Source organism: Paroedura picta, chromosome 4 (genome assembly GCF_049243985.1).
Source record: "Paroedura picta isolate Pp20150507F chromosome 4, Ppicta_v3.0, whole genome shotgun sequence".
Classification (NCBI taxonomy): domain Eukaryota; kingdom Metazoa; phylum Chordata; class Lepidosauria; order Squamata; family Gekkonidae; genus Paroedura; species Paroedura picta.
In genome coordinates, this window is record NC_135372.1 from 63,575,489 (window position 1) to 63,594,300 (window position 18,812).

Below are 18,812 nucleotides of genomic sequence, written 5' to 3' on the forward strand. Positions count from 1 at the left end.
TCAAAGTGCTGGTTATGACCTTCAATGCCCTTCATGATCTAGAACCCCCAAATTTGAAGGACTGTCTCCTTCAATATGCCCCTGTGTGCATATTGTGTGCATAATCCAGTCGTCCAGCAGCATCTGTTAGCTATCAACCAGCACCCAAGCCTTTTCCACTGTGGCTTCTGCTCTGAAGAATGGGCTCCCTGAAGAAGTAAGATGGGCTCCCTTCTCAAGAGATCTTCAGGAGGCGCTAAAAGGCCTGCCTGTTTCCCAGAGCCCTTGAGGGGAGTTGAACAGCAGGAATCTTTTAAGGGAGGGAGGGATTTTGGACTTGCTATTGTAACTGTTTGTAGCTGAGGATGTTTTTATTATTATTGTAAGCCACCCCTAACCAGGAAGAAAGGTGGAATAGAAATGTCTTGATAAAATAATTAATAAATTGTTATTGTTGTTATGTGCGAAGTCGTGTCCGACCCATCGCGACCCCATGGACAATGATCCTCCAGGCCTTCCTGTCCTCTACCATTCCCCGGAGTCCATTTAAGTTTGCACCTACTGCTTCAGTGACTCCATCCAGCCACCTCATTCTCTGTCGTCCCCTTCTTCTTTTGCCCTCGATTGCTCCCAGCATTAGGCTCTTCTCCAGGGAGTCCTTCCTTCTCATGAGGTGGCCAAAGTATTTGAGTTTCATCTTCAGGATCTGGCCTTCTAAAGAGCAGTCAGGGTTGATCTCCTCTAGGACTGACTGGTTTGTTCGCCTTGCAGTCCAAGGGACTCGCAAGAGTCTTCTCCAGCACCAGAGTTCAAAAGCCTCAATTCTTTGACGCTCGGCCTTCCTTATGGTCCAACTTTCGCAGCCATTAATAAATAAAATTAATAATAATTAATCGCAGCCAATTAATAAATAAATGATAGCTAACAGAAACAAAGTTGAATAACTGTGAGTGGCATACAGGTTGCTCATCTGTCTACTGAGCTGCCATCATCAATTTAAACCTTACCAGGATCCACAAAATCTCAGCAAGGTAGCAAATGATGTGGTTAAAAATATCTGATGAATGCCAAATTAATGGGAGGATAGTGAGGGATAATTTTCATTTCCTTGCTTCAAAAAGCTTCACTTGCTAATTTCTGCACATCAAGCTGTTTTTAAAAACAGACAAACATGGTAGTATCTAAGTAGCACACTTGGTAGTATCTAAGGTTGGATAAAATGCCTCCAGCCTAAGGAGTCTTCCTCCAACTTAAGTGGTTCTTCTGCTGGAGGTAAAGGGCAGCAAGAATATCTAATAAAGCATTTATGAAGGCAAATGAGATGGCAGTGAAGGTGGCTAAATGTGAGTTCTATGCTTCCTCTATCGTGTCTGCAAGCTCTCGCCTGGCACAATTGTTTAGGATAGTTCGACTGCTTACTGCCCTCAATGGAGGGCACTAAAACTATAGTAAATTGGAAGTAGGTTGGGATGCATTAGTGAGCTTTTTCACACATAAAGTCTAGCCTCTGAGGGATATTCTCAACCTCTGCCTGTCTACTGGGGAGTTCCCAGAGGTGCTGAAAGGAGTGGTAGCCCATCCCTTACTGAAGAGACCATTGCTGGACCCATGAGACCTGTCCAGTTACTGCCCTGTCTCGAAACTTATGTTTCTGGGCAAGGTGGTTAAAAGGGCTGCCACAGACCAGCTCCTGCCTTTCTTGGAGGAAACTATGGGACTCGATCTATACCAGTCGGGCTTCCTGCCCCAGCCACGGGGTGGGGGTGGTGCTGATCACCTTGACAGACAATCTCTGGCACCAGCTGCATTGGGGCGGTTTGGCCATCCTTGTGATGCTCGATACGTTAGCCACATTTGACAAGGTTGACAATGAGCTGTTAGCCCACTGCCTCACTGGAGCCAGGATTTGGGAGACAGCCATTCAGCGGCTGCGCTCGTTTCTCTGGAACCAGACACAGAAGGTAGCAGTGGGAGAAGAGGTGTCACGCCCCTACCAACTCTCTTGTGGGGTTCCACAGGGGGCAGTCCTCTCTCCCATATTGTTTAACATCTTTATGCACGCTCTGGCACAGCTAGTCCGAAGTTATGGGCTGCATTGTCACCAGTATGCAGATGACACCCAGCTCTATCTCCTGATGGCAGCCGCCCAGACTCCTCCCAGGATGCATTTGCCAGCTTCGCGCGACTGCCGGGGGCTCCCTGGGTTGGCGGCCTGAACTGCGAGCCGCGCTGCGCGCGGCTCACAGTTCCTGGAGCTGGGAATCGGGAGCTTCCTGGGTCGGCGGCCTGACGCAGCGAGAGGCGCTTCGCGCCTCTCGCCGCATCAGGCCAGGAGGAACTGCGCGGCTCGCAGTTCCTGGAGCTGGGAATTGGAGGGGCCAATCGGCAGGCGCTTCGCGCTTCGCGCCTGCCGATTGGTCCCTCCGATTGTCTGTCGTGAGGAAGGGTCCAATCCGGACCCTTCCTCATTACGGACTAATCCCACCTCTACCCCCCTTACCGAATTATATAGTCCGTGGCACCCGTGGCGCCACGGGCGGTTTAAAGATTTTAATGGGTTTTATTGTGGCGACTATATGCTGTTACCCACCATGAGCCACTGTGTGGGAGTGGCAGGTTAAAAAAATCAAATCAATAAATAAATAAGGGTGCCAACAAGTCTGGAAAAAATTTCCTATACTTTTATTAAAGTTTTAAAAGTGGAAATGGTCAGCTGAAGTTCTTTATGGAATGCAGGGAAATATCATCATCTGGTGAAGAACATCCCTCTATTAAGGCAATTGGGAAAACAACTTCAGAGGAAGGCTTCAAATTCTGCTTAGGCGAATGGTAGGACACAGAGCGCTAGTGTGTTTTGCTTTCCTCCTAGACAACTGGCAGCCATGAGAGGCAGTCTTTGCTGCAGTCAGATTTTACAAATGAAAGAAAAAACAAAAGATAAAATAGAAAAGAAAGCAACACAAAATTAAATATTTTCCCCATTTCTTCCACCTGTCATACCTGATACATTATATACAAAATAGCTGGAATTGTATGGCATCTTCCAATTGTTCCATGGAAGGCATCACCTAAGTGGCTGGAGATGGGGCTTCCATCTGCTAGTTTTGTTGCTACATTGCCACCTACTGGCACATAATTCCAAACACATCGTTCAAGAGCAGCTGACCTCTTTCTAGAGTGTCCCTCAAATGCCCATACCTTCCCCTTTCACACGCTATATACATCTTCACCTAGAATCTGTCTTTAATCCGCAATGCTGGATGCATTTTTTAATTTGATGGAGAAAAGTATGACTGGGAAATTAAAATACTCAGAACTGCAAAGAAGAATTCAAAGACCCATTTTGGCAAGGGATTTAAATAGACATCACAAAAGCAGTCAGATATGTGGGACGTTGCGACATATCATGACTAGGGGCCAAGCCCATTGTATTCAGGAATACAACAGGCACTAGATTGGGGAGAGGGGTGAAAGAATTCTGTGGACACCCTCTCCCTCCCCCCAGCACCTGGAAAGGTTGCAGGCAGCTGTTAGGGAACTCACTGGCAGGGACAGCTCTCACACAGCAGAGATCTGCAGGCTCCAAGCCACAGAGGGAAGTGGAAGGAGGAGGGGATGGTCAAGGGTGGGGGATGGAAGGCAATTGGCTGGCTGCTGGACAGACAGGCAAGCCGGTTGGAGGAGAGGGGCAGGACAACCGTCCTGAGTGGGTGGTAAGTGCTGAGTGGCACTAAAGCCATGAGACATGATCCTCCTCCAAGCCCTTACCAGAAATATATTATGTAGATAGAACAAATGACATTAATTCAATTACTTAGGGATCGTTAGGAAGAGGGGGAAAGATTCACAGCATATTAGCAGCTCAGGGTCTCTTTTAACCTTTAGCTATTAAGGAACAATTTATACTGTGTTCACCTTTAAGCTAGTAATGACTCCTCAATGTCTTTCCCAGTCCTGCAACCCAAGACCCCTCAAAGAGAAGCTACTGGGTAGTAAACCTGGAATCTTCTATGTGCAATACATGCCATCTGCTATGCTAAGCCCTGGCTGTATCAATGTACGTGGAACTGAGTGAGTTAAGAAGGTAGACTGGGGGAGTTACTGAGGGACACAAGGGAAGACAGAGTGTGAGGGAACACCTGCAGGAAGTGACTTAGCAGAGAATCAGAGACAAAAAATTTCAGGAGATAGAAGATCCAGCAGAGAAACCAGCAGGGGATGGGGGGAATTTACCAGGAGCGGGGAGGGGAAATCCTGGAAAAGGCGATGTTTCTACATCACCCATAATTGATACAGGGACACTGGTGATGTCAGGGGCAGCACTATGGTTTGGGGGCAAAACTCTATAGTAGAATTAGCTTCTTACCATAGAGTTTTGCCCCCAAACTAAAGCATTTCACCCCCACCCACCCCATCACTGACATTTCTAAGTCCCTTCCAGGTGATGTAGAAAAGTGTTTTTTCCCCCCCAGGCTTCTTGTCTGTTTGGGGATGGGATTTCCCCTGGTTTCTTCAACCCCTGAAACAGGGGGAAAGGTACCAAACTGTGGCATCCCCATGGCCCAAATAAGCACTGGCAACCCTAGATAGAAGTACAATTGTTTAATAAAGACTTTCCCCTATTAGTCCCACCTGGTTCTCAATTAATACCAGCCCATATTTGCAATCCAATTTGAAACGTGGTGGCAGCAGTTTAGCAGGAGAACCCCGTGAAAAGACTGCAGCAGGAACAACTTAGGCAAAGAGCTCTGCAACCTGGAGCAAGGCCTGACCCCTTCAGCATCATCGGACTTTACTGCAATCAATATTGGTCTTAAAGGTGCCATTGGACTCAAATTTTCTAGCGGCCGCTTGTAATTTTGGAGTGATCACTGACTCTCATCAAAGACAGACTTGCATGTGAGACAACAGATCAGGGGCTCCATGAACAACTGTTGAGAGAAGCAGTTTTTTTTAATCGCCAGGGCACTGGTGAAGGGAAACCCAGAATACAACACTTGTATTGCTGAAAACAACATGAAAAGAGAAAAGACAAATGCCTGGCATATAGCTAGCAATGTGGCAAACCAGACCATTTCCAAAATCAGTGCTGGAGCAAAAGGAAACCTCAGAGACAGGCAGTGAGAACAGTGTAGGAAGGTGCTGGTGACTGTGGAAGTTATGAGGATGTTCTAAGCCTGACTTTCGCCTTTCCAAACAATGATGTTGTCATAGTGGAAGATACTGAAAAGTCTGATACGTATCCTTCTGTTTGCCATTGTGTCACTGAACAAACTGCCAGTTCATTTTCATCAGGATTGTGGGGCCACCTGAATTTCCTGACCCTGGTTAATGAAAAGTCACATTTTGAACCATATGAATCCCCCCAATCACGATGGTCTTTACCACAGAGAATATTTACCCAATCCTCAAATTATTGAAGTTTGGGGGCTAATATGAAAGCAGGAGATTGCCTGTTTCCATTGGGTAAATGGTAAACTTATGCAGATGCTTTGGCACCCACCCAGCTTTTCAGAAAGTGGGTGGGAACACTGCAAACCAGTGCGTGTTATTGGCTGTCCTCATTCAAAGTAAAGGCTGTAGCAGCAACTGTGGACTACTGGGCGATCAGGCGGACTGGAAGGCGCCTGGGCTTTCCTTCATGCATAATTCCATTCCTCCTTCAGGCTTTCCTTCTCTTTATTCTCCCTTCTTTTTCTCCTTCCCCCTCTCCCTTGGGATTTGTTTCATTTTATTCCCTTTTTCTGAGAAGCAAGTTTTATAATTTCTTTTTAACAGGATACAGTTTTAAAAAACAGCCTCCCACCCCCCAAAAAGAAAAGGCTGTTGGAAAGAATTAAAAAAAAAAGAAAACTATTGGAAGCATTACTGAGTTCTTGTACACAAAAGCCATTTGAAACATTCTGAAGTGCTGTTTGAAACCTCAACTATAATAAATGCCTTCATTAGAACTGTGGTGAAAGAATTTCAGCCAGTGAAATAATTCTCATATCTATAGTGCTGTCACATAATCATCTTCTCTCTTCCTTACAGCTCCTAAGGGGACCTGTTTTCATTTTCTCTGTTGTATCTAATTGCCCTAACCCTTATAAGCTTATACATACCAGCCAGCACTCACAACAGTGTGAGTACCAGTTTCTCCTGAGCGCTTTTCCATGGCCACATAAAGCACCCCTCCTCCTCTCTGTTTTGAGATTTAATGTCACACAATATTTTATGGAGAGCTAGTAGCTTGTCCTTATACCATGGGGATCAAAGGAGGGCGGGACTCAGGAGCAGCCTCGGAAGATGGGTGGCGGCTGAGGCAGAACACTGACCGGGGCTCAACACTAGGCCTGGCTGCTCTGCCGCTGCCACCCCTGCTGCCCATCTTCTGAGGCTGTCCCCGCTCTCCTGACGGCCAAAGCGGCCCAGAAGACAGGTGGTAGCAGCAGTAGAGCACCAAGAGGGGCTCAGTGTTGGGCCTTGCTACTCTACCTCTGCCTGCTCTCCAGGGTTGGCACAGCCGCTGCCTCAGCCTCCTTGGCCTTCTCCACCAGCTGCCTCCTTGCTTCTTCTGCCACACTTCCTGGGGTGGAACTATGCACTTCATGTGACTACACCACGTCCATAGTCATTTCTGTTTCAGGGGGCACACTAGAAGATGTGTTCTACATCAGTAACTCTACTGTGAAAAGGAAGAAATATTTAACACTTTGAAAAACAAAATGAAGCAAGGGAGATGAGAAGTGCACAAAATCACTCTCTAAAGCAGTCTTTCTCAACGTTTTTAGTGTTGAGAACCCCCTGAAGCATTCTACAGGCTTCAAGAAACCCCAGAAGTGGTGCCATCATATAGAATATAGTTGGGAAACAGAGCTGTGTACACACCCACCTGTGCGCTTTGGCTGTTGAAGTGGCCGTTCATGCCCGAAGTGGCCAGTGCTGCAACGCGAGGGGGGAGGAGCGGAGCCGACATGCCAGTCGATGCCTGCACGGGCTGCTACCAGTGCTGCCCCTCCCCTCTGTACTCCCCACTTCAGCAGCTAAAGCACACAAGCCTACTACCTACAGGCCCATCATTGGCCTTTTTGGTGTAGTGGTTAGGAATGCAGACTTCTAATCTGGCATGTCGGGTTTGATTCTGCACTCCCCCACATGCAACCAGCTGGGTGACCTTGGGCTCGCCACGGCACTGATAAAGCTGTTCTGACCGAGCTCTCTCAGCCTCACCCATCCCACAGGGTGTCTGTTGTGGGGAGAGGAATGGGAAGGCGACTGTAAGCCGCTTTGAGCCTCCTTCGGGTAGAGAAAAGCAGCATATTCTTCTTCTTTCTTTCTTTTTTTTTTGGGGGGGGGGAGTTTGACATGACCATATATGGTCATATCACCCAAGCAATGTTTAACAAATTTTAATAATATATAAACATTAATTAACTCCCACCTATTCAGGAAACCCTTCCAGGGCAATCAAGAAACCCCTGGCTGAGAAAGTCTGCTCTAAAGACTCACCCTAATACACTCTATAAAAGTTAACAAAATGGAGGAACACTGTTGTGAGGGCAAAGGGCTGGTGTTTCAACACTTTTCTCTATTTTAAAGGCCAACTGGATGCTTCATGCTTTGAGTGGTCCAACCTTGGTGCCAACTGTACTCGTTATGGCCCGTTCTCCTCTCAGTCTCCCCTCTTCCGGTTGTGTTTGGTCTGCCTTAGTACATTTCTTTATTTCTTGGCCCTGAATTATGGAATGGATTACCACAGAAATTTGAGTAAGCACCAACATGGATGGTCTTCTGCAAAGCTTTTAATCATATGGTTTAGACTGATGCCATGAGGCCTTGGGCTAAAAAACAAAAGAGGATATAAATGTGGACACTTCAATACCTATTGACTGCCCCAATACTGAGGAAAATCTTCCTTGGTGTAAACTGCACGGAGCTTTTATTCCAACCCCAGGTCGATTCAGTCCCTGCCCTCTACACAGAATGCGATTTCTGTTTTGATTTGGGGTGATTTAAATTTTCCTCCTGCAGCAAGAAGGATTGATACGGAGTGACCCTACCTTTATTGTGCGATATCTTGGAGTGCTTTTAATGCTCAATATATTTTAAAATCACATTGTTTTGATTCTGGGCTCTCCTCCGTGGTAGGGAACCCATGATTGGCCACAGTTGGTCATGTGACAAGCCTGCCTTAAAGGAGAAGCCCCTAATTTCTCTCAACTTCTGTTGGCCTTGGATTTTTTTTCTGCCTTCTTCAATCCTCTCCCCCCCCTTCAAGAAAAGAAAGGATTTTTTCCTCCCTCCTCTGACTTCTTGGATCCTCTCCCCCACTTCAAGAAAACAAAGAAAGAGTCTCCATTTGCTTCTCCCCCCCTCTTCTGAGCCTCCCTAACCACGTGCAAGACACTTTCCTGTTTCAATGGGGAGGGGGGAGAGGAAGACTCAAGTTCAAAGCGATCTGAATTCAACAGGATTGACCATGGAATAAACAAAGTAAGTGCAGACTCTGCCCTTGAATCTATATGACTTTTTCTTCATCAAAACCAGAATGTCACACTAACTGGATCTTCAGAATAAATTACAACAGAGGTTTCTCTCCTAAAAAGGCCTGAACCTGAGGGGATAACCCGCACATTCATTTTGAAGTGACTGCATGCATATATTTGACATTTTTATAATAATCTAAGAGCCTCTTGTGGCGCAGAGTGGTAAGGCAGCCGTCTGAAAGCTTTGCCCGTGAGGCTGGGAGTTCGATCCCAGCAGCCGGCTCAAGGTTGACTCAGCCTTCCATCCTTCCGAGGTCGGTAAAATGAGTACCCAGCTTGCTGGGGGGTAAACGGTAATGACTGGGGAAGGCACTGGCAAACCACCCCGTATTGAGTCTGCCATGAAAACGTTAGAGGGCGTCACCCCAAGGGTCAGACATGACTCGGTGCTTGCACAGGGGATACCTTTACCTTTACCTTTATAATAATCTAACTCCTGGGACTTGGCATAGTGGTTAAGAGTGGTGTCTTATAACCTGGTGAGCTTCGTTTAATTTGATTCCTGCTCCTCTACATGCAGCCAGCTGGGTGACCTTGAGCTAGTCACAGTCCTGTTAGAGCAGTTCTCACAGCAGTCTTATCAGAGCTCTCTTAGCCTCACCTACCTCACAGGGTGGCTGTTGTGGAGTGAAGAACAGAAGGCACTTGTAAGCCTCTTTGAGATTCCTTAGATTAATGAAAAGCTAAGTATAAAACCAACTCCTTCTTCTACTTTGGAATCCAAGCACTAGTTTTAATGTTTTGCTGCCTCAAAACCTGCCCATCTGCAGAAAATTAGAAACATTAGAGAAAGGATTCTAAGCCTAGCTATCTCCCTGATGTGCTAGTTCTCTAAATGCAGGGAATTATCTATGAAGAGATGGTTGTCCAAGGAGATGATTCTTCCCCTCCCCTGCAGTCTGAAATGATACACCTGAGGAAGACTATACCACATACTTTCTCTCTGAACATACAGAGTTGCTCTGTAGAAACCCAAAACAGCACTAGGAATTTGTTGAAAGCTCTTTTTCTATAGCAACTGTTCTTGTACACTTTGCATCACTGGATGAATAACCAGCACTGCTCTATGTTAATGTTAGTTCACATTGATTTGAATTATCCTGTTCCTTGTCATGATCCTCTCTTGAAAAAAGTAGTGTGTGTTTTAGGACTAATTGACTCTATTGTTTATCAACTATATAGTGTGGTTTTTGCACAGAGTTCCTCACAGTATTAACTGGCCATTGTAATACCTCAGTGAGTCAGATCACCATGATTTCTACAGTGTAATAATTTCCTAATAGTGTGCCCCATAAATACTATTACTAAAACTTGTGTTGAGTCTAAAGAATCCATCCACCAAAGACATACCTGCTGCATGTCTGCATGATTCACTGTCCTAGTCTTGTCCCTTTGCTGGCAGGAGATAGTTCTGCAGCATCTGTACAGCAGGTATGATTGGATCATTTGATGGGGCAGTATGCTTGCTCTTAGAGAACTGGGCACCTCTATGCATTCAATGTAGGAGAACTGCTGCTCCTAAAGGAGATCACCTGTGGCATCTCCGCATGAATTATTGCTCTGGGTTTGCCTCCTTCCAATAAGAAGGCATATTCAGAACAGAATTTAGGCAGGCTCTAAAAATAAACCATCTGGGATATAAGCTGACTGAGGCTTCCAATTCTAATTCACATTAAAATATTTAATCAGCTGTGGTAAATGTTGGAAACACAGAGAGTGAATAATTCTAAAACTAAGATGTTGTTGTCCTCAAGGATAGTAGGGAATGTGAACTCACACCCCTCAGGTGCAGAACAAATCTTTGTTCTCTGGGTCACATTGCCCCCTAGTGCCGAAATAGCATTATAATTATATGTTTAAAGGAAAAAGTATGAGGAAAGAGAAAATGGCACCTCGCTACCTAGCTATTCCAGAATTGTAAAGGCCTAGGGGAAAAAAAAAACAACAGAAAGATTTGGGGGGGGGGCTTGGGGGGAGAGATCTGTTTTTTTTCTAAGTGCCCCTATTAGAATAAAAAGGGTGCAATATTTTAATACAAGATTTTACTCACTCCAAAATGTATATTGTGCAAAAAAAAATCATGTAAAACAATCTACAGCATTAGAGAATATTGCACCCAGACACAACATTTTTTCAAGGGTACATTTACTGTTTAAATGTCATTTTTTCACAATTAAAATGCTATAATGTGTATAATGATAATAACATATTAAACAATTCAATATTTTCAATCTTTAAAATTTAATCTGGTAGCAAAATATGCTGCTAGTCCTATGGTGACAGTCTGAGACTGTTTCTATCCAAACACAATTTCTTATGTTTCCTGCAAAATGCATGCTTTCCGTTTTCAAGATTAACTTTTTCCTGCTTCTCAAGATACATATGTTAAGGGAGCAAAGAGTTCAACCATTCACTGCTCCCTCATTATGTTTGGGTGTATTTACAGTTCTACTTGTAGAAAACTAAGGCATTTATACTTTTAAATGTCATACCCATACCAAGTACTATAATTGTATATGCTTGCATTATAAATTATGTATCCAATGTTGCTTGATAAGGAAGTATTGCAGCTATTTCAGGTTTCCCCAAGCAGACTGCATTTTATTACCCTGGGAAAACAGTTTTTTTTCTGTGCCTTCAATACAGGGATGCTAGCCTCCAGCTAAAAATTATAATTACAGCCCATCTCCAGACTAGAGATCAATTCCAATGGAGAAAAATGGAGGTTTCAGAAGGTGGAGTCCACAGTATTATACCCCATTGAGGTCCCTATCCTCCCCAGGCTCCACTCCCAAATGTCCAGGAGTTTCCCAACCTGGATCTGGCAACTGTACTCCCCCCCCCTATCCATTTCCCACCAATAGCCAAGGGGAACCTAGCAATCCTTCAGACTACTAGAAAAACTGCATTCCTAATCTCATGTAAGACGCTCAGGGTAGTGTACATGGTTCTCCCTTCTATTGGTTACCCTTATAACAATCATGCTATCAGGTTGAGAAAATGAGGTTGGGCCAAGGACATCCAATAAGCTTCATGGAAGCATGGGGATTAGAACACAGGACACCAGATCCTAGTGTGACACTCTAAATGCTACACCAAACTGGCAAGGACTAGTGGGTCAACTCTACAGTATGGAAAAAACAAACAAAAATAAAACAGGTTTTCAAGTAAAAGTAGTGGGAGTGCAAAATGTGGAATCATTCCTAGTCCCATGTCTTCAAGAAAAACAAAACTAAACCCCATTCTCACAATACAGCTTATTACTAAACATGGGGGACAACTTACTTTTCAGTGTCGAAAGATCCATTTTCTTTGTTTTCCATATCAATTGACAGCATAGGGAGGTCTGAAGTATCTTTTAGGCTAGGAACTAGACCAGTAAGAAGGAGAGGAAGAAGAAGATAGTTCTGTTAGTTTATAAGAACCAACATGATAGCAGATATACTTCAAAAGAAGATATTAAGCCTTTTCCTTGGCAGTCAAGTGTTAATCTGAAAAACAGAGAAGAGGGGAAAAAACACTCCCACATACTGCTCTTCAAATCAAACAACTCTGAAAGCAAATTTTGTAGATCCTGAAGAATTTGAAACATCTCCAAACAACACAGCTGTCTTTTCAGTTTGAGAAAATTAGACCCCATATACTGCCTTATTTGCTCAGAAATATGTCTCACATTTCTTTGGTGCTCCCAAAGTAATGTGCATTGGATTACAACCAAGCAATGCAATCCTAAACAGATTTATACCCTTTTAAATCCATTGAAATAAATGTGTTTACCAGGGCATGCCTCTGTTTAGGCTTGCACCATGTATTCCAATCAATTGTGAATTAAGATTGACCCATGAGGTCCCTTCCAACTCTATGATTCTAAGATTGAGGAGTGCATGTATGCTTTTATTTTATTAACCATACAATGGAAAATCATTGTTTCTCATAATGTTCCCCTGATATGAAATGGTAACATGAATAACAAGGTTTTGGACAGAGGAATGCAATCTGGGCAGCCAACTACTGTGCCCAAAATTCAGGAAGGAATATGAAGATTAAGAGTAAATATGTATGTGGTTGGATATAAAACTTCTATTCCAGTAAAGGTGGTGTCTTCTGCTGATGCAAAGACCCTTACTACAATGATAAAAGTCTGTTCTTTTATTTGGAGGTTCCACTGTTAGAAGAGTGTCATGTTTGCCTCTGGCTCATGCCATGCCACCAAAGTCCCGAGATTCCTCTTGGGCTGTTGACTGGCTCTTCTCCTCAAGTTCTCCCCTCCCAGTTTCTCAAGCTTTCCCAGGCCCTGGGGCCATCTGGCTTCTTATCATGTTCTGAACATTATGATTGCCTTTCCCTACCTTTAGGTATTGTAAATCATGTATATTCTTTGAAGACAACGGGATAGATTCTGTAGATCACAGACTGTGGGAACAAATGGCAGGGAGAGAAGCGAGCCAGGCTCTAGCAAACCTCTGTATGTGGGCAACTTCAACAATGAAACATTCTATGCTGCCATTAGTAGTTTCTCAGATCAACTGCTGAAAGTTCTTTTTAAGACTCAGTGTTTGCCTTTCTTGGACCATTTATGCACTGGAGGTTTCATGCCAGGCTGCACGCTGGAGTTTTAGTTGTGGCAGGTTGCCCCACCTCTTTCTGCATCCACATGGGGGAGCATTTGGTCTGGTGCACCTCATCCGTCCCTGATCTATGCTCCTGACAGGGGGGTGGTACAGTGAATTTCCCAGTGCATAAACGGTCTTGGAGAGAACTGCCATGGAACAAGACAAAGAGGACTTTTAGATTCAATTAATCTCTGAGGTCTGGAAATCAACTGAAATTCTGGAAGATCTTGATGGGCCTGCACACGGATACAAATTACATGAATCTCCAACTGGTGCCATTGGCTATTATGGTGCTATGCCACACATACACTGCTGCTGGTATGTTTTCCAGAAATGTGTTGCTGATATCTTGGTGGAAACTGGAGAACTCTTGGGATTACAAGTGATCTCCAAGCCACACTGATTAATTCTCCCAGAGAAATGACCATTTTGAAAGGTGGACTGTGACATTGTACCCCATTGAAGGCCCTCCCCTTCCCAAACCCCACCCTCCTCAGGCTCCACCTCCTAAATCTCCAGGTAATTCCCAACTCAGAGGTGGCAACCCTACAGGAGACCCAGGCTCCCATCCCCACTCTATCATGGTGCTCAAAAGATGACATTAGATCAGTCATTGTCTCTCAGCCTAATCTTGCAGATTTGGTGCAAAGAGAAAGTGGAAAGGGGGGAGGGACCAACCTTCTGTATACCATTGTGAGCTCATTGGAAGGCCAGGATTTTTTAAAAAGCTAGAGATAAGTGAAGTGTTTTAAAGGGTTTTTAAAGGAATCCATCACTCTACAAAACAACAACTGAAAAAAATTAATTTTTTAAAAACAGAAACCCAACCAAATGGTTTTCAGTCATAAAGAAATCTGGCAAAGGAATTCAATTAGGAGGTGCAAACTGGCAAAGTAAAAGAAGATCTAGCTGGCAATCCAAGTGAAGCTGGAAGAACACGCACAAGCTGCAGCAACTGTCTGAAGTTTCATGGCTGACTTTTTAAAGATACAGCAGTCTCTCCTGATAAAATTATTTTGGTTAAAAAGATATTTCAAGCTATAAACTAGAATTCTCACATATCAGTGAATGTCAGTTTTGCTAATTAAATTAGATTTTAGCAGTGGCTTGCCCTACTGGGCTCGAGTGTATGCTTTAAAAAATAAATAAGAAAGCAGTTCCTTCAAAAAATTTAACAGTAAGAAATTAATGAATGTTTTTCAGTCCCGCTTGACTTGAATACCAAAGGGGAGAGAGATAGGGAAGAAGAAATCATATTTCAGATATTCAAAGTGTATCTCTCAAAAGTTTTCTCTCCCCCCCTCCCCCAAAATCAGGAACGATATTAATTTTTACATGCATCAAAGGACTCATGATCCCATAAGGGGTGGGGTTAAAAAAGCACTATACATCTATGATTCCATGTATAGGCATTACAACGTGGAAATATGAATTAAAAAAAATAGCAGGCATCGTGGGACCTTTAAACCGCGTCAAAATATGGAGGAAGGTGATTGGTTGCCTGAATTGATTGACAGGTGGAATTGAGTTGTTTATAAGGCGCATTGCTTTCTTCCGCCACTTCCAGCAACAGATGTGGGGGGTGAGATGTGTGAAAGGCAGCAGACAAAGGCAAGACAGCAAAAAGGTGAGGAGGGGCTGGGAAGCCCGATAAAATTTAGCATTTTGCCATTCAGATGGTATAATGCTATTTTTACTGATGTGCAGAAATGCCCAAAGTATTTAGGTGCCATAGTTTCATTTCTTGGTCTTGTAGAATGTCTGTCTTTGGAATACTTATTGGACGTAACCATTAATAGGATCTTGGTTCTGGTACAGATAATGCATCCAACTAGTTACATGAGTAGCATTCCATGTATAAATTATCACGAGCACCTTCATAAAAATGTGAATCTTTGATTGCTAAACATGCCACTAAAACCAAAGCAACTACATTTAAGTAGCCATGCCTGACTCTATGGTAAACTTAGGTGGAGAGAGATGGTAGGCCGCCTCTGTTGCAGTCATCCTCACCTGGAAATTAGGAGGAAAGGAGGATTGGGTGCTGCTGCTCTGAGGCAGGGGTAGTGAGAAAAGGAAGTAGGTCTTGAGAAGGGCAGCAAAAAGTGGCAGCAGCAATAAGGAATGGTTGCTGCTGACTGTGTATACCCAAATTAAGCACCTGATGTTACTAACTGCCCTCAATAGCTGTTACCCATGACAGCAGTGTAGAATATCCATGTTCCAAGGCAGTATGTTTCTGATTATCAGATGTGGGGGGGGGAGTGGAAGGCTCTTGCCTATTGCCTTCATGTCCTGCTTGGAAATTTACAGGAATTATCTGGCTAGGAGGCAAAGTCTAAGCATACCCAGTTCACCAGCTGGTTTGAAGGAAGTCACTCATTTTCCTTCTCAACTTAATTGAGGTGAAAAGGGACAATCCCTTGGTGCTCCCTAGAGAGACATGGGATAAAAAGTAATTTAATTAGTTATGAATGTTAAGAATCTGGCTAGATGGATCTTTGGTCCAGACTGAAGATGGTTGAAGTAGTTTTGACCATAATGCAAAAACCTGGGGAAACTGCTTGAAAACTCACTGGGGATGGTAGCTTTATTTGTGTTGATCATCATCCACTCTGTATGGTGAAGGTGAACATAAAGGAATGTAAAGAATGGTATGTGAAATGTCATGCTGGTTGGTTCCTTAACTAAAATTGCCATCAACACAGATATTCTTAAGATGGGAGCTACCCACAAATCACCAAAGTATCAGCACACTCTCACAAGACACAACATCATCATACCAATGGCAAGATGCAGGTGTTTAGAAGTCCTTCAATTCCACTATCTTGGTATATGCTATTAACCTACTTCAGAATGTGGTTAAACTTTCTCTTGTGACTTAATTAAATGAATTACAAAGCTATTCTAGAAGCTCAAGTTGTAGAGCTACCATGTTAAGCACTCTCACTAGGTGGCAATATGCCCCATTGAGAGCTCAGAAATGCAGGAGATGTTTTAAACCCACTTGAATTTTGTTTTTCCCTCATTAACTTTTCAAAAATAACCCACAGCTTCCATAGTAGGTAGTAAATGTAATTTAAAATCTACTCAACTTGAGAGGGCTACAAATATATAAACATATATCAAGTGGGAAATATTTTTGCATATGCAAGCCAACAAATTTGAAACACATAGGTGCATCACTCAACAACAAGGGGAAATTAGGGCAGCACATATTTGGATGTGAAATGTAATGCAATGACAAATGAGCAGTCAAGGAGTGGCAGATTAGTGTCAATCACCATCTGAGATTCATCTCTTTCAAGACCTCCAACTGCTTCCCTGCTCATATATCCCTGACCCACCAATTGCCAAATCACAGTCGTGTACTCACAGAAGAAGCCACAATGCCTAGAAGTCTTTTGTCAGGGTTTAAATATTGGAGATAAAAAACGTAACTGGCAAACATTTTTTAAATTATTAATTTATTCATTAGGCATTACCCCCAGCTGTGTTGAATGACCAATGCAAAGAAAATTTGCTCACTGAAAGTTTGTGTCCCTGTGAGTCCATAGTGCATGTTTTACTTTGCCTTCATTCTACAACTATTTCCTCCCTTGTAAACAGTTTTCCAGGTTGTCCACATTCCGAATATATATTGGATCTGTGCAATAATGTATGATTAAAACTGATGTTTTAAAAACTCTTAAATGTGCACATGAGTAGTAATAAATATTGGTATTTTAATATTTAATACATTCTGCTTCTCAACCTTTAAGGCAGGGGTAGTCAAACTGCGGCCCTCCAGATGTCCGTGGACTACAATTCCCAGGAGCCCCTGCCAGCGAATGCTGGCAGGGGCTCCTGGGAATTGTAGTTCACGGACATCTGGAGGGCCGCAGTTTGACTACCCCTGCTTTAAGGTTCCCAGATTCGGAATATGTCAGACTGTTACTCTCTGATGAGTTCTCATAGCATACTCTACTGTGAGATTTTGTGCTGTCACTTGTAAAATATGGCAGCAAAGGGTGACCTAAAATTATGTTTATAATTGCTTAAATGTTATTGTTATTCTTCTTAGGGCTGTCACTTAACATGGAAAGAGTGCCTCCAAGTACACTGAAATGCTTCAGACATGGATACAGCATCCTGGTGAGGACATTGTGCAGCACCCTCCTGCCCTGCTCTCTGGCCTTCTCAGCTGCCTTTCACCTGGGCTCAGACCCTGGGTCCATCAAAATCAGTACTGTCTACTCAGACTGGCAGCAGCTCTCCAGGGTCTCAAGCAGAGGTCTTTCACGGACCCTACTACCTGATCCTTTTAGCTTGAGATGGTAGAGATTGAACCTGGGAACTTCTGCATGCCAAGCAGAGGCTCTTCTACAGGGTCAGTGACCCTCCCCTAAATAGTCCCCAGTTGGGATCTGGGGATCCCCTGGAATTATAGCTCATCTCCAGACTAAAGACACCAGTTCCCCTGGAGAAAACGGCTGCTTTGGAGGGTGGACCCCATAGCATTATAGTCCACCAAGGTCCCTCCCTGCCCCAAATCCTGCCCACTCTTGGCTGAACCCCCACAGTCCCCAGATATTTCCCAATGCAGAGCTGGCAACCCTACCAGTAATGCACAGGTCCCAAATTCAGGATCATTTACATTTAAAAACCACTGCGGACAGGTGTGGAATGAATTAAAGAGATAAATCTGAGAAGAAGATGAAAAAGAAAAAATGCTAGTTTTTAAAGGCTAGTTTTCAAAGGGGCTTACCATCACCTTTCTTTCCTCTTCTCACAACAGAAACCTTGTGAGGTAGATGAGCTGAGAGTTCTGAGAGAACTGTGTTTGATCAAAGGTAATCCAGAAGGCTTCAGGTTGAGGAGTGGGGAATCAAACTTGGTCCACTGCTCTTAAATAAATATGGAGTAGTCTGGGTTATCATCAGAACAAAATGCTACCCTTTATCCTGAACCTAAATAAGCTTTGTACTTCTGCTGAGAATCACCAAGAGGCACCTACTGAAAATACTGGCTGTTGAAAATACAAGGCGCCACTCTAAAAAATTGTAGGCACCATGGGACCCAGATGTCTGGGATTTGGTGAGCCCTTGGGTAATCCACCTTATCCATTTAAAAACTGGGTTGGATCCAGTCAGCTTTTTCTGCAATCTCACCCACTTTTCCTTACAATCTCCCTCCATCATACATTTTTTCTCCACACAGGTTTCATGATGCCCAATATAGCCTTCACAGCTTGTCAAAGATGGCCCCTTCTCCCAAACAGGCTCTTTGAATTCTCACCTTACAGAAATATGCCCCTTTCCTTATAACTTCCTGACAAAAAGGGGTACAGACAATTTTAAAAATAAAAGCTGATAATTTGGAGATCCTTTCTGATCTATCATTACAGTGGTATACTGATATTTTAAGGCTGTTATTTGGAATTTAAAAAAAAAACCATGTCTTCTGGTCAGGGGGAGGGGGAGGAAGAGAGGGAATTGTTTGATGATAACAGTGGACCACGTGTGGGTGGGAGCAGGCAGGACAAAGAAAGCCCACAGAAACAATACGCATAAGGAAAAAGGCAACTCAAAATCAGCTTCCAGAAAAAGACTAAAAGTAGTCTCAAAGAAACAACACAAGAAGTGAAAACCAAAGGCACAAAAATGAGTATGGAATTCTGGGGATAAATTACAACAGCCTGGGACTAGAGCCG

General features: G+C 43.6%; 1 protein-coding gene across 5 annotated transcripts in view; it reads right to left on the reverse strand.

The window, feature by feature from the left end:
• The window catches only part of SAMD13 (sterile alpha motif domain containing 13), a 126,780-nt gene that overhangs the window by 99,100 nt on the left and 8,868 nt on the right, over window positions 1–18,812 (reverse strand). For 4 of the 5 annotated variants that reach the window (XM_077333190.1, XM_077333191.1, XM_077333189.1 and 1 more), the window contains exon 2: window positions 11,793–11,877. In XM_077333190.1, the coding sequence (XP_077189305.1) occupies window positions 11,793–11,877 (85 nt within the window). Of the gene's footprint in view, window positions 1–11,792; window positions 11,878–17,867; window positions 18,007–18,812 lie in introns of all 5 variants that reach the window. The other variant, XM_077333192.1, reaches the window with a different exon arrangement.